The following is a 15712-nucleotide window of genomic DNA, read 5'->3' as shown; positions in this document are numbered from 1 at the left end:
AAACCTGAAGCCATTTACCAGGGCCGCCTCCTAGATGGCAGGCTGATTCGCTGTTACCCAAAGCAGTAATCCAAACGGATCTGCGCACTGGCTTTTATCAGAATCGAGAAACGATCCACTAGGGAGCCGTGCCAGGCACTAAGCAATTCATTCATTCACTCGCTCCCATGTTCGTTCACAATTCCCTCCCCGCTCCTCTCTCTCGCTCTCCTCCCTCCTCTCTCTGCTGCGGAGGCGCCCACGTGCTGGGCTCTGTGCCAGGCAGGCAGTGGAGGCTGGCATCGCGAGGGGGACTGTGGCCCGTCTTTGCACAGAGGCCGGGCAAGGGGTTTCGGTGGCAGAGTCCATGCGGCACCACGGGCAGGGGTGGGCGGTGAAGTGGGGGTGGGGGGGCACTGAGGGGGGAGGGCAGGCAGAGGAGGTGGGCTCACAGTGGCTACAGCCCCAGTGCGTCTCTGAGTCCCCTACTCGGCCTTCAAAGTAGGCGAATGTGGCAGGGGTGGGGGTGGGGGCATGTGGGGTGGGCGTTTGGCTCCGTGGTTTTTGACAGCAGCTGGGACCCCACACCCCATGTCACAGTGCCCGGGTCCGAGTCCCAGCTCCGCTCCTGGAGCCCAGCTTCCGCCCAGTGCTGCGCCCTGGGAGGCAGCAGGGGGTGGCTCAGGTCCTTGGGCCCCTGCCACCCAGGTAGGAGACCTGGTAAGAGCTGTTTGCTCCCAGCTTTGGCTGGGCTCAGCCCTGGCCCCTGTGGGCATGTTGGGGAGTAACCTGTGCATGGAGATGACCTCTCTCTGTCTTTCAATTTTTAGAAGAGCGGGTGGATGAGCTGCCGGCCCTGTGGAAGGCCACACCAGCAAGCACAGGTGTGGCAGCCTGGGGCCCCCTGGGCTGCCTGTTCCCTGCTGAGTCCTTGCCTGCTACAGGCCTGGGCGGGGCTGTGCAGCAGCTGCTGGGGTCTGTGTTCAATGCCCCTCAGCCACGGCAGCCACTCAGCCACGCCAGCCACTCAGCCACGGCAGCCTGCGGGGGACTGGAGCGTCTCACTCAGGGCCTCACAGAGGATGGGGCCATCACCCCACCCCACAGTGGGCACCCAGACGTGGGCTTGCGTCCCAGCTTGGCCAGCTACTGGCTGGGTGGCACTGGGCAGCTCTTCTGAGGCTTAGCGCCTACTTCTCAGACACCAAGCATTCCTAAGAGGCTGTGCGGGGCACGCGGCTAGGTGGGGTCCTGAACAGCCTCCCTGGGGGACAGGGGTGGAAGCCACGCTATTGCCTCAGTCATAGATCCCACATCCAACCCCCTCGTCACAGTAGGCGGGAGCTGAGGTCTGGCTGGGGGTCAGGACAACATGTCCTGGGACCTCGGGCGCCGGGTGGGAATCTGGACATCCAGGGCCTGACAGCCATGCTCACCGCCCTTCCAGAACAGGAAGGAAGCCCGCCTGGGGCCTGTTGGGGCAGCCCCCACTCCTGCCCTCCCTCCCTGATTTCATAGCCAGGAGCTTGGGGAGACGGCCCGAGGGACGGCAGCTCCCACCACTCGGGCCTGACTGTCCGGTGATTCCCTAGAGTTGGAACCGGAAACAGGCCGGTAACCAACCCCAGGGGATGGTGCTTCCCTTAGGACAACTCATCACGCACTCAGGCGGGGGCTGCCTTCACAGCTCTGGGGACACAGAGGAGCCTCCAGGCCAGAGTGCTGTCATTATGCCCGGCAAGGTTTAGCGTCTGTGCTGGTCCCCAGTGGACAGACAGGGACCATGGGAATGGAGAAGAGCCCCTGGCTTTAAGGACAGCGGCCCAGAGCGGGAGTGACGGCAAATGAGGACACAGATGCAGCATGGCCCAGAGCCCGGCAGCCCCCTGGTGCTCCAGGCACACAGATCCCAGCTGCACCCCTGACCACGGTGGGCACCGGGCAGAGACAAAGGGATGCTGGGGGCTGAGTTTCCCAGGAGTCTGGGAAGACAGCACACCTTGCTCAGCCTCAGACTCTACGCTGGGCATCCCCAAGGCTGCACCTGTGTGCGGCCCCAGGCCTGAGCCTGTCCGGATGGTGTGTGTGTGTTCGCGCATGTGTGTGTCTGTGTGTGTGTGCGTGTGCGTGTCTGTGTGCGTGTCTGTGTGTGTGTGTCTGTGTGTGTGGCAGCTCTCTGCTCCACAGTTGTGCCAACAGGTAGGTGAGGCAGGTTGGGGACAGGTCTCAGCCACCCAGGGTTTATCCTGGGCATCGGGGCCTGAAGTGGGTAGCAGGGTCCATTTTCCCCTCCTGCCTTACCTGTCACACAGGTTCAACTGTCCCAGGCTTCCCTAGAGCTGGACACAGGCCTGGCAGCCAACCACCAGGACTGATGCCTCCCATGAACCCATCTTCCTGTTGGGCCTGCAGCCTGATCTTGACCCTCAGCCCTCCCCTGCTTACCAGCATTGCCCATGGTCTCCAGCCAGCCTGATGGCCCCTCAACGACAGTCTCTGGTCCCCAACTTCCCCTTATCTGCACCCCTGCTCCCAGCGTTGCCACCCTAAGCCCCTGGTCCCCGGCACTCAGGCCTGGATGGTGTCCTTGTGAAGAGACGTGGCTGTGTTGCAGGTGGGAGGCCTGGAGGGGCCCATTTCTGGGGGACACTCACCAGGCACAGAGAGGAAGGGCCAGAAGCCTGGTGGACGCTTGGCTCCTGCCACCATGGAAAGACCCTCTGGCTGCCAGTCATGGCAAAAGGCTTCCAGGATTCAGGGAGCTGGCCGACCCTCATTGCTCATCAGGCTCGGCTCCAAAGCTCTTCTGGTTGAGGGAAGCCCCACCCCCAGTCCCTGCCACTCACATACGCCCCTGCTTACGTGGGTCCCGATCCTGCTGCACCGGGCGGGTGTAGCCAGAGCAGCTGCGGGGGCCAGTGTGGCCGCCGTGTCCCTACTGTGTGGGCACACGGCTACAATCTGGGAGCCTGACCTTCCTTGCCCAGGCAAGAAACACCTGCCAGCCTCCGCCAGACTCCACAGCCAACCCCTACCCCGCACTGGGCCATGAGAAAGCGCAGCCTTACCCTACAGTGGCTGCGTGCATGACCTGACGGGAGAGGATAGTTCAAAAAGCTCATGGAAAATGGAATCAAGAGTTAAGTTCGTTTTGGTGGAGAAAAATTGTTAAGATTTATCTTGTTTATTTGAAAAGCAGAGTTGTGGAGGGGTGTGTGTGGGAGAGGGAGGGAGGGAAGAAAGGCAAGAGAGAGAGAGAGAGAGAGAGAAAGAAAGAAAGGAGGAGAGTCCAAATGGCTGCAATGGCTGGGGCTGGGCCAGGCCAAAGCCAGGAGCCAGGAGCTTCTTCCAGGGCTCCTGCGTGGGTGCAGGGGCCCAAGTACTTGTGCCATCTTCCACTGCTTCACCAGGTGCATTAGCAGGGAAGTGGAGCAACTGGGACTCGAACTGGCTCCTACATGGGATGCCAGCGTCATAGGCAGCAGGCACCTCAACGCTGGCCCCAGCAATTCTCATTTTCTTGAACTTTTTAAAGACCCCTCATATGAAGGATTTCAATTTTTTTTGCACCAAAACAAACTTATCTTTTAATTCCATTTTTTTTGTAACCAACTACTTTCCTATGTGAGAGAGAAAGAGAGCGAGCGAGCGAGCGAGCTCCCATCTCCTGATTCATTCTTCCAAACGCCTGTCACGGCTGGGAGGTGGGAACTCCATCCAGGTCTAGTACAGAGGTGGCAGGGACCCAGGCACTGGAGCCCTCACAGCTGCCTCCCGGGGTCAGCGTTAGTAGGGAGCTGGAATCCAGAGAGGAGTGGGATTCGAACCCAGGCACTCTGACACGGGCGTCTTACCCACTAGGCCAAACGACCATCCCTGCCTCCCTGAACTGATAAGCGCTGTGGTGGAGAATGGCGGAGGGCACTCACGTTGATCATAGCATTGGACGTGATGCGGAAGAGGGTGGCCCGCTCGTTCACCACCTTCAGCTTCTCGCTGCTCTCGGTCGGGATCTTGAGGCCGTCCAGCTCGGTGAGGGAGCGCTGCAGCGCCGCGCCGTGCTTGGCGATGAGGTCGTTGCACGTGCTGAGGTCGTCCAGCTTCAGGGAGAGGGTCTTCAGGGTGTGGTGGAGCTCGCTCTTGTCGGTCGGGGCCACGGTCTCGTCGTCGTCGTCCCCGGAGTCATCTGCGGAGGGGAAGTGGAGCAGCCTGGGTCCTCAGCCAAGGAGGCACCCAGGGCTCAGATGCCAGCAGCTCCCTAGGGGGCGCCCGCGCTGCTCCCGGCCAGGGCAAGAGGCGTGCCCAGCCCCAGCCCGGGGTCCCTGGTGAGCGCCGATCCACTCCAATCAGTGGCAGAGGGCATGGGAGGGGACCAGCGGCAAGGCCTGGCCTTTGGAGGGGGCCGCGGGGCAGGTGCCCCCGCTGCGTGTGGGCCAGCAGCTCCCCCCCCCACCGCGGCCGGGGGCGGGCAAGGCTGGGCCACGCTGGGCAGAGAGCTGCAGACCGCTTGGTCTGATGCAGGACCACCCCCCACCCCACCCCCCTCGGAAGAGGAGCCCAGGCTCTTTCCCTGGGCATTATGGCCCTGCCCCGCACTGACCAGCAGCCTCCCTGCCCATCCCCCCCCCCCCCGCCCAAGCTGTCTTGTTTCAGAAAAAAATCAGTGCCCCCTCCAAGCTGTGTTTTAGCTGAAAGAAATCTGTACCCCAAGATAGAAAACCAAAACAAGCCACCAGGAAGGCTTATTTCGAGAGAAACGTGGGCCAGGTTCCTGGGAGTGGACAGGACTCGGCTGCTGTTTCCTGTGGCATGACCAGGCCAGGCAGCTGCCCCGGGGAACTAGGGGAGGGGACATCCATGACACACCTGGCAGGGATCCAGCGGCCCGGGGGTCTCAAGAGCTTGAGGGCCTGGCCCCTCATCCTTTGAGCAAAAGGGGACATGGGACATTGAACAGCCACCTGCAGAGGCCATAACAAGGGGACAGGGGGCCACAAGCCTGGCAAGGCCAGAGGTGGCCACAGGAGGCCAGGGGCTAGAGACAATGAAAGGGGGCGGGCTTGGGCAGAAAGCACCCCGGACCCAGCACAGATGCACGGATGGTGGCACCTGCACAGCTATGAGCCCCTGACCCGGCCAGCCACGGCCCACAGCCCCATGCAGCCCCAACACACCTGCCACCCACTGCCACGTCCCCATAGCAAGACGGAGGCTGCTCACGTGCTGGGAGAGGTGTGGACCTGACCCCAAGGCCCAGAGGAATTGGAGATGCACAAAGAAGGGAACCTGGCTTCCAAAGTGCTGATGGTCCCTGGACCCGTCAAGTCCAGAAGCCTCAGTGCGGGGGAGGGGGCCGCACAGGAACAAACCCACCCTCAGGGAGATGGACGAGTATCCACGAGGGACTGGGGCCAGGACCCGCTGCAGACAACGACATCCCTGGGGCCGCTCAAGTCTCTGCTATGAAACCGAGAAGTACTGGCCCGGGGCTCACGCACACCCTCCCGCGCGCTCAACGTCTCCAGGCCGTGTGCAATCCCTCATGCAAGGTCAAGGCTGGGTAAGCAGTTGTTAAGCTGCCTTGTTTAGGGAACGAGGACAAGACCACAACCCAGGCGCCCGCTGAGAGACACGGACAGGGCTGCACAGGCTGCTGTCACCCACCTCCTCCCCGATGGGCGCGGTGGGGGGGGGGGTCCCTCCACCGGGAAGGAATTTACCCAAAGGAAGGAAAATGCACGTCTGGAAGGTTACGTGGGGCTGCCGCTGTCAAGTGCATGACCATGGGGTTTATTGGCCTCTTGTGGCCCCTACGCACCCTCTTCTGTTCCCACAATCCCTAGGGAGGAAAACCCCAGGACAAGAAGGACCTGAGAGAAAACAGTGAGTGCTGGTGGTCACAAAGAACCATCACCATTGTGACGACACAGCAAGCACTAAGCCGCCCACAGAGGGAAGAGTCACAGATGCTTTGCAATTACTAATACAGGGGCCGGTGCTGTGGCCTAGGGGGTTAAGCTGCCACCTGCAGTGCCAGCATCCCATATGGGTGCTGGTTCGAGTCCTGGCTGCTCCACTTCCAATCCAGATCTGTGCTATGGCCTGGGAAAGCAATAGAAGATGGCCCAGGCATTGGGGCCCCTGCACCCACATGGGAGACCCAGAAAGGGCTCCTGGCTCTTGGCTTTGGATGGACGCAGCTCTGGCCACTGCGGCCAATTGGGGAGTGAACCAATGGTTCACTCTCGTAACTCTTTCAAATAAATAAGTCTTAAAAAAAATACAAGAATTGTAGCCACTGAAATGAAGGGCTCCGTGGGTTAGGATCACAAGACAGCAAATCAGGAAGTCCCCCAGTGCCAGCCACACTGGCAGGAGAGGCACTTGGATGGGGAGACTGAGACCTGGGACAAGAAAAGGGACTGGGCCAAGGTCAGGGTCTGCAGCAGCCTGGTGGTTCAGAACAGCTGAGATGCACTGTCAAGGGCTTGGAGCCCGGACCCCTGGGGAGGTGATGCTGGCTGCACTGGGAGATGAGTGGAGGGGAGCCAGCAGGTGCCACGGCTCCACGTGCTCAAGCTCAGAGGCACCGGCTGGGCGGGCTGTGGGCCTCTGTGATCACAGGCAGTGCACCAGCTCCTGGAAGCTGGGCCCAGCAGGGACCCTCTGCTGTACGCCTCACTTCTCCACCCGGCATGGGGAGTGGGTGCCCAGAGTGGATACCTGGGGGTGGAGGAAGACGTCCTTCGCTGGGCGACGGGCAGCCAGAGGAGCACGCCCTCCCCTGGGTGAGGGTCTCTCCACCCGCCCTGCCCATGCAGGCTCAGCACCTGCGCCCCTCCAGGTGGCCCGCTGTGTGCCCCAGCCTTTCTGCTGGCCCCACCCCTCACACGCTCTGCCAAGCCCCCTGCAGGCAGTCAGCTGCTCCAGCGCATTCATTTTGGCTGCTGGCTGGCTCGGTGCCTAGCTGGCAGGCCTGGGAAGTGCGGGGGGTGGGGAGTCACACGCAGACCAGCCTGGGCTTCGGCAGACTCTCTCCCTGGTCAGCAACAACGCAGCTGGCAATGGTGACCATCACGACACCCATGGCAGCAGCGGACTGATAACTCCTCCAATCCTTGTGCCCTTAGCACCCGGAGGAAAGCGAGGCTTGGAGTGGGAAGGGTCTGACCGTGAGGGGTCCCTGGCCCGGGTGGTCCTGCTCTAAGCCCCCGCCCCGCCCCTGGGCCATTCTGGCCATTTCCTGTGTCTCAGCACAGGCCACGCCCAAGGGGCCCCTAGGAAACTGGGAAATGAACGGGAAGACTGGGCGACACACGTGCTTTGCTTGGGAGTGTTAGCAGCCTGCACCAGGGAGCGACCTCTGAGTCTCACCTTGCAGGTGGATTTCCTTCTTTAGGATTTCTGGGAAAACCACAGCGCGCCCTGCTAACCTGTGTCATTTCAATGTCCCCGCCCAGGCCACCAATACCCTCGTTAGGGCCACGGCTCTGGACCAGGGTCACAACCACTGTGCAGCTGGAGGAGGACAGACCGTGGGGGAGCCCGTGTCCCCTACTGCTGGCCCGGGGCCTGGGCCTGCAGGGACACGGCTTACAGACGACACTGACCCACTGATGGAGGAGAGACTTGAGAGCTGGACGGAGCAAGAAGGGGCCATGGCATTTGTGTCCCCTCGTCCCCCTGCTTTGCAAAGAGCTGTTTCCCAGCAGGGCTGCCCATGTTCTGGAACTCCCCAGGCCTGTCCCCGATGCCTCAGATCAAGCGTCACGGAAAGCGGCTCGCCGGGTCTGGATGGACAGCTTTGCCATCTGCGAAGGCCATGGCTTCCGCAACCAGGATGGAGAAGCTGACCCTGAACTCAGCTCATCCCCCGAGAGGACTCAAAGCTAACAGAAGCCTGAGCCTTCGAATGCAAACGGCCATCATGGCAGAGGGACCCAGACCCCAGTCTCTCTTCCCGCATGCCCAAGCCAGTGGAGCTCCCGGGTCTCCCCAGCGACGAAAGCAAAGAGCAGCTCCAGACGGCGGAGCAGAAAAGAACAGTCTGTGCGGGCCTCCGGGGCTGAGAAATGCAGCGTGGGCACGGAGGTCAGGACGGCAGCAACCACGGGGAGCCATCGAGCACAGAACAGAACAGGCACTGCTGCTCACTCGCGACTGTGTTGGAGGAAGCGCCAGTTCCTAAGACGTCCACCGCCGGCCACCCGTGGAAGGGACTTTCACAGCCCCGGTGGCTGCTCTGGGCTGGCTGATGTCTCCCCCCCGCTCGCGTCTCTCCTAGAGCTTCAGGGTGGCACTGTATTTGCAGGGACCAGTTAGTTAGGATGAGGTCACATTGCGACCCCGTGAGTCCTGCATCCGGAATGACTGGGGTCCTTACAGAAAGAGGAGAAGACGCGGGGGGCTGTTTGGCGTAGTGGTTTAGCCGCTGCATGGCCCAGCTGCACCCCGTGCTGGAGGGCCCGGGTTGGAGTTCTGGCTGCAGTCTTGATTCCAGTTCCACCCCTGCCATCCCCCCCGGGAAACACAGATGGAGTGCCCAGTTCCTGGTTTAGGCCTGGCCCAGACCTGGCTACTGTAGGCCTCTGGGGAGTGAGATGGCTCTGAAAAGACCCAGAGATGGAGGAGGACAGAGGAGTGCTGTGTCTACAAGCCTAGGACTGCTGGCGACACCAGGAGCTGAGAGAGAGGCATGGGGTGGATGCATTGCTAGGAGCAGGCTTGCTTTTGAACTTGGGGCCCCCAGAACCGTCAGAGAATACATTTGCCATGGCAGCCACAAAACATCACACAGGGGCTTCCTTTTAGGCTTCTGGCAGTCAGAAGTCCTAACACCCACAGCGTGGGCAGGTTCACTTTCTTCTTGCAAGGCCAGGGGAGACCACGTCTCCGCCTCCTGCAGCTCTGCCGCTGCCTTCACGCCTTGGCTCGTGGCCGCTTCCCCACCTTCAAAGCCGGCAGCTTCTGATCGGCCTCTGTGGGCCCCGCCACAATAATCCCCCATTTCAGACCCTTCCCACCTGCAAAGACCCTCCTGCCAGAGCAGGTAACAGCGGCGTGTCTGGGGGTGTGGGCATTGTGGGAGCCATGGCGGCCCAGGTGGACACCTGCCATGTTCCACCCTCTCGGTTTCCATTCCAGCTGCGCCCTGGGGAGAGGCCCCTGGGGTGGGATGGTGGGGGGAGTTCCACTAGATCACGGAGCTCCCCACCTGGCTGTGGCGGCCCCATGAACCCCTTTCTGGTCTCCCTGGCTGGGCCCTGTGTCAGGAGGAGGGGGCTGTGCCAGGGAGGGGCCTGGTTCTGACTCTCCCCTAGCCTGGGTGAAGGGTTCCGGTCCTTACACTGGGGATGGTAACGCCTCCTCCAGGAAGGACGCTGCACGCCCGGTGTGAGGCCAGCACAGAGCCAGGGCCCCCAGCCCACTTGGCTCACGGGGAGCCCCTGTGCCGACTGTGCGCCCCCCGCCCCGACTCAGGGCTCTCCCTGCTTCCTTTAATGGCTCAGGAGCCGCCCACCCCCCCCCACATACACCCCCTTCCAGGGCCGGGACCCTCTTGCATTGGGAAGTTCCAAGGAAAGAGCAGGTTGCCATGGCAACAGCTGGTGCCAGGTGAGCTATTTTTAGAAGTGGGGCTTCCCCCCCCTCTTTTGGAGGAAAATAGATCAAGTTTCTCAGTGGGGAAGACCTGTTGGGGTGGGGGGTGGGGGCCCAGCTTTTTGTAAATGAGAAATCCAAAGGCTGCACAGGCAGGCTGGCCTTGGATGGGGGAGGGGAGGAGGGGACAGGGTGGTGATGCAGAGACCAGAGGCCCTGCAGACACCTGTTCTGCGTTGTCTCCTGCCGTGTCTCCGGCTCCACCCTCTTCTGGCCACGAGCTCCTCCTGGTGACTGGTGGGGACCCCTCCCTGGATGTGTGGCTTGGAGGTGAGAGCAGCTTGGAAGACAAGAGGCCGAGGTGGGGGAGGGGAAGCGCTCATTCCCCTCCCCTCCCCCCCTACACCCACACCACACCTGGCACCAGGATGTGAGCTAAGAAGGGGCCTGGAGGAGGTGCTGGGAGCCGCAGCCAGGTCTAAGGCAGGGGGCTCCGTCCTCCATCCCAGGGTGCCAAGCAGACACACACCCCCCCCACCTAGCAAGGCCAGTGCAGTGCCCCGCAGTGGCCCCAAGTCCCTCCTCCCTCTTGACCCTTTGGCCCCATGCGCCCAGTGGGATGCCAGGGCTGGGTGGTGGTGTGTGTCTCCACTCCTCTCCCCTGCCTGAACTCCAGCCCAGGTCACTGCAGCCCAGCCTTCCCATGGACTCCCCAGCCCTGGGCCCCTGCACAGCCTCCAAGCCCCCTGGAGGGACATCTGGGGTGGTGGTGGCCTCCTTGAGGACAAGGCTCATTCCTTATTTGTGCAATGCTGCACACCCAGAGACCGGGGGCGTCCCTGGGGGAGACAAAGGAAGAGCAGCCCTGCCCCCCCGCCCCATCCCCTCCACACCATGGCATGTGGGGGCCGCTGCACCTGGGGCCCGAGGCCCAGCCGCAGTCACTCTGACCAGCAGTGTGGTTCTTGGGGGGTGAGTACTGCTCTCCCTCCCCTCTTTGCAGATACCAGGGAGCTTCCAAATACAAGAGCGCTTCTAAAAGTGCATGGCGCCGGCACCGCGGCTCACTAGGCTAATCCTCTGCCTTGCGGTGCCGGCACACCGGGTTCTAGTCCCGGTCAGGGCACTGGATTCTGTCCCGGTTGCCCCTCTTCCAGGCCAGCTCTCTGCTGTGGCCCGGGAGTGCAGTGGAGGATGGCCCAAGTACTTGGGCCCTGCACCCCATGGGAGACCAGGATAAGTACCTGGCTCCTGCCATCAGATCAGCACAGTGCAGCGGCCGCAGTGGGCCAGCTGCGGCGGCCATTGGAGGGTGAACCAACGGCAAAGGAAGACCTTTCTCTCTGTCTCTCTCTCTCTGTGTCCACTCTGCCTGTCAAAAAAAAAAAAAAAAAAGTGCATGGCAATGGAGTTCAAAGATAAGCTTATTTAGATACGTTCAGGGGCTGGCACTGTGTCACAGGTTACGTCGCTGCGTGCGGCACCAGCATTCCATATCGGAATACCAGCTTGAGTCCTGGGTACTCCGCCTCCTACTCAGCTCCCTGCTTATGCTCCGGGAACAGCAGCAGAGGATGGCCTGTGTGCTTGGGCCCCTCCCACCCACATGGGAGACCTGGATGGGGTGCTAGGCTCTTGGCTTCTGCCTGGACCAGGCCTGGCCACTGAGACCAGTTGGGGAAGTGAACCAGCAGATGGAAGATGTCTGTCTCTGTGTCTCCCCTTCTCTCTCCATCACTCTGCCTTTCAAATAAATCTTCTTTTTGATTTTCAAATCCATGTGTATGAGTAGTTTTCAAAAAGTTCATGGAAAATACAGATTATGAAAATACCATGCATGCATTTCAAAAAAAATTGTTTAAGGTTGTATTATATTTGAAAGGCAGAGTTACAGAGAGGGAGGGAGAGAGACAGAGAGAGAGATCTTCCATCTGCTGGATCACTCTCCTGATGGCTGCAACGGCTGAGGCTATGCCAGGCTGAAGCCAGGAGCCAGGAGCTTCTTCCAGGTCTCCCATGTGGGTGCAGGAGCCCAAGGACTTGGGCCATCTTCTACTGCTTTCCAGGGCACATTAGCAGGGAGCTGGACCACAAGAGGAGCACCTGGGACATGAACCAGTGCCCAAATGGGATGCAGGCATTGTGGGTGGTGGCTCAACCTGCTATGTCATAACTTCAGCCCCTCAAAATATTTCTGCACCCAAATGAACTTATTTTATTTGAAAGGCAGAGAGACAGTCAGCTCTCCCATCCTGTTGATTCACTCCCTAAATGCTTACTGCAGCCGGGACGGGGCCAGACTGAAGACAGCCAAGAACCAGGACTTCCAGCAAGGCCTATCACGTGGGTAGCAGGGACCCAAGTACTTGAGCCATCACTGATTGCCACCCACAGGGCACATGAGCAGGAAACTGGAGTCAGGATCAGAGTTAGGACTTGAGCCCAAACACTGGTTTAAGATGTAGGCATCCCAAAGTGGCATCTTAACCCTTGCAATAAATATGCACCCTTGCACTTATCTTTTAAGCTGTTTTGCCACCTTTTAAAGTACCCTCATTTTCAGGACTGGGAGAGGACAAGGGTAGCATGGGAGCCCCGGCAGCTTCCAGCTGTGGCCTCGTCCCCCTCGTCTCTGGGGCCCCCATCACGGTGCTCAGAACCCCACGGCGGAGCGACCCCTCCATCCCAAGTGCCATGACTCTGAGCCAGGTATGCATCCTATTTTTTTTTTTTTTTCTCCAGGTCTGGTGGTACAGAGATCCCGCCCTCCCAGGAGAAGCAAACACAGCAGCAGCGGTTGGGTGTGAGTTTCCACTGAGAGCTGCAGGGGGCGCTGCCCCCTTGGCAGCTGCAGCCATTCCCCATCTGTACCGTGAGCGCCTTGAACATCCAATTCCCGCAGCCTCGCTAACTTACATGTAGATTGCAGGAGGTTAAGCTGCTTGGGGGCTTGGTCACAGAATCCAATCAGCCGGGTGCTGATCACAGACAGACAGGGACGTGCCTGGGGAAGGAAGGAGTGGGGCAGGGCGCGGGGGAGGGCCACAGTGTGTCTGGGAGTGAACGCTGCCTCTTCTGTGCCTCCAAGTGTTGGCCGTTGCACACGCTATTCTGGGAGCATCACTGCCCCTCCCCCACCACCCGGGGAAAGCAGAGCGTGCCTGTCCAGGTCCCTAGGGCTCCTAAGGTTGGCGCTGGGATCTAGATGCACCTGCTACCCTCACAGTGCTGGAGCCAAGAGGACGCAGCAGCTGGCCAGCCCAGGGGCTGCAGGTCAAGGTGTGGCCCTAATGCCCAGCCCTGAGTTAAAGCCCTGGTGGAATATAGAGCCCTGCCTGGGGGTCCCTGCTTGGGAAAAGGACCCACCTCACCCTAGGCTAAGGCTGTCGAGGGCAATAGGGAGGGGAACCTGGAAAGGCTTCTAGGAGCTTCTGGAAGAACAGAGGGCCTGAGGCCACTGCAGAGGAGGGCTCAGCAGCATGGGGTGGGCGTCGGGAGGTGGTCCCAGGACACACACGGGGGCCCTGAGAGGACCTGGGGAGGGAGGGGGAGCCTCAGAGCTGCACGCCGTGGGGTGGTGACGTGGTGGTGGGTGCGGGAAAAGCATGCTGCTTCAGGGAGAGGCAGGACCAGGAGCCCCAGGACAAAGTGGGGGGTGGGGTGGGCAAATGCACCTGCAGCACAGGAAGAGAGGGAAGCAGCCAGGGCGGCAGGTGGAGGCCTTGGTCGGATGGGACAGTGAGGCCACCACGGCTCTGGGGACCAGAGCAGACCCCCTGAGGCACTGTCAGTCCTCCCTGAGCCAAAGCCAGGAGGACACCAGGTCCTGCAGTAGTTCTACAGTGGGTTCTCCATAAAAGGAACTGGTGATTAAAAAAAAAAAAAAAAAAGACGGATGACACCCATCCCTTTGAGGAGGCACGGACCTAAGGGCTCCGAGGACACTGGGAGGTAGGTCAGGACCTAATCTGATGGAAAATCAGGTAATAATAAATAATACACCGTGCAACCCTGGCAGGTGGAGAGGAAACACCAGTCCGAATGCCAGCGTCGTCACTGCCCTCCTCTCCCAGAGCTGACAGGGCCAGGGTGTGCAGAGGGCATCCTGGGACCCTGCTGAGGCCACATCTGGGCTCTCCGATTTCTCCAGGAGAAGGTGCAGGGTTGCACGCTCACCAGGGACAGCGAACTCTGACAGCCGTGAGCCGTGGCTGCTCATCTTTCATGGGCACAAGAGGGGCCCAGAGCTGGAACATTTGGGCTTCCTCCCACCTGCTGGGGCTGTGGGTGTTGGGACTGTGCTGCCATGTCTCCCACGGCGGGCGCTCCTCCCAGGCACCAGCCCCCCAGGTTGGCTGTCTTTGAGACAACAGCCGGCACCCCCTCCCCCTCCCAGGGCCAGCCTCAGCAGCCTCCACGGGGGCCTCCAACCCCCAGTAGGTCCACCTGCCCCATGATTTCACTACCAGCTGCCGCCTCCTGGCCCAGGGGTCTGCCTGGTGGTCTGGGGGTGATGAGGGTGCTTCTATTTCAGATGGTCCCTCCAGGACACCGATGACGCAGACACGGCGGAACCCCTGGAGGGGGGACGCCACCTACGGCACCGCCAGCCACAAGCGCTGTTCCCTCTGTCAGGACAAATCTCCGTAGAGGCAGAAACCAAGGTCAGGGTGGGGGTGGGGTCAGCTGTGGCTGTCAGGCCTCCCTCTCCAGCGCCCCCTGCTGCCTCCACCACATAAAAATTAAACCATGCCTCTCTTGCCACCAAGTTGGGAAAAAAAAGTCTAGCCTTTGTCCACACAGCGGACTCAATTTTGATTTTCACCTATAAGCTTCTTCCCCAGTGCCTGCAACTTGCTGACTCCATAGGAGCTGCCCATTCCCAACCCAGGTGCAGGCAGCGGCCTCCCCAAGACCCGAGATGCTCGGGAGTGGCAGGAGAGCTTCCTTCTTTAAAAAGGATGTATTTTATGGCCGGCGCTGCGGCTCACTAGGCTAATCCTCCGCCTAGCGGCGCCGGCACACCGGGTTCTAGTCCCGGTTGGGGCGCCGGATTCTGTCCCGGTTGCCCCTCTTCCAGGCCAGCTCTCTGCTGTGGCCAGGGAGTGCAGTGGAGGATGGCCCAGGTGCTTGGGCCCTGCACCCCATGGGAGACCAGGAAAAGCACCTGGCTCCTGGCTCCTGCCATCGGATCAGCGCGGTGCACCGGCCGCAGTGCGCCGGCCGCGGCGGCCATTGGAGAGTGAACCAACGGCAAAGGAAGACCTTTCTCTCTGTCTCTCTCTCTCACTGTCCACTCTGCCTGTCAAAAAAAAAAAAAAATGTATTTTATTTCTTTGAAAGGCAGAGTTACAGAGAGAAAGGGACACACATGGATGGACACACACACACACACACACACACACTCTATGTACTGGTTCATTCCCCAAAAGGCTGGGGCTGGGCCAGGCTGAAGCCAGGAGCCTGGAACTCCTATCTGGGTCTCCCACGTGGGTGCAGGAGTCCAAGGACTTGGGCCATCCTCTGCTGCTTTCCCAGGCGCATTAGTAGGGAGTTGGATCAACGTGGAACAGCCGGGACTAGACTTGGCACCCATCGCAGGCAGAGTCTTAACCCACTGCAGCACCACACCAGCCCACCTGGGGAGGCGTTGCTCTCAGCCTGACTTTGAAACCAGTGACCCTACAATAGGCTAGGCAGACGCCACGGAACTCACGCTCTCCCAGCACCGAGGGACCTGGCTGCCCGGCTGACCACTGCGAAGCATCCTTTGATAGATGACAGACAGACCAGCGTGCGTGCGTGTTTCACCGGATGTAACATCCATCTTAAGGTCAAAGCAAGAGGGAGTCCATTCTAAAGCAAGTTCATGGTGACCCACCCAGGAGGGGGCAGGGACCCGTCTGTCTCAGGCAGGGCTGGAAACTGCCAGTGCACTTTTTCCTGGCCCGAAGTCGGCCTCTGTGGCTTATCCTTGGAAACCATCTGATGTCCTCATAACCATGCTAAAGAGTTTTCCACTGGGTACACTTCTGGGTATCAGTGACCGCGGACGAGTGGTGGTGGTGGTGGTGGTGGGGCAGGACAAGGGCTTCAAACATGGCAGCCGTGGGGCCCCAGAGCAGAGTCCATC

The 15712-nt window shown here is 60.5% G+C and overlaps 1 protein-coding gene across 8 annotated transcripts in view; it reads right to left on the bottom strand.

Annotated features, from left to right (window-relative positions):
- OSBP2 (oxysterol binding protein 2) overlaps positions 1-15712 on the bottom strand; it is a 155919-nt gene that overhangs the window by 27774 nt on the left and 112433 nt on the right. For 7 of the 8 annotated variants that reach the window (XM_070065823.1, XM_008272141.4, XM_008272140.4 and 4 more), the window contains one exon: positions 3909-4165. In XM_070065823.1, coding sequence (XP_069921924.1) covers positions 3909-4165 — 257 coding nt within the window. Of the gene's footprint in view, positions 1-3908; positions 4166-5699; positions 5719-15712 lie in introns of those variants that run through there. The other variant, XM_070065824.1, reaches the window with a different exon arrangement.

Source organism: Oryctolagus cuniculus, chromosome 21 (assembly GCF_964237555.1).
Source record: "Oryctolagus cuniculus chromosome 21, mOryCun1.1, whole genome shotgun sequence".
In the NCBI taxonomy this organism is placed as follows: Eukaryota; Metazoa; Chordata; class Mammalia; order Lagomorpha; family Leporidae; genus Oryctolagus; species Oryctolagus cuniculus.
Note: the sequence above shows the minus strand (reverse complement) of the source record. Positions and strands in the feature narration are given on the sequence as shown.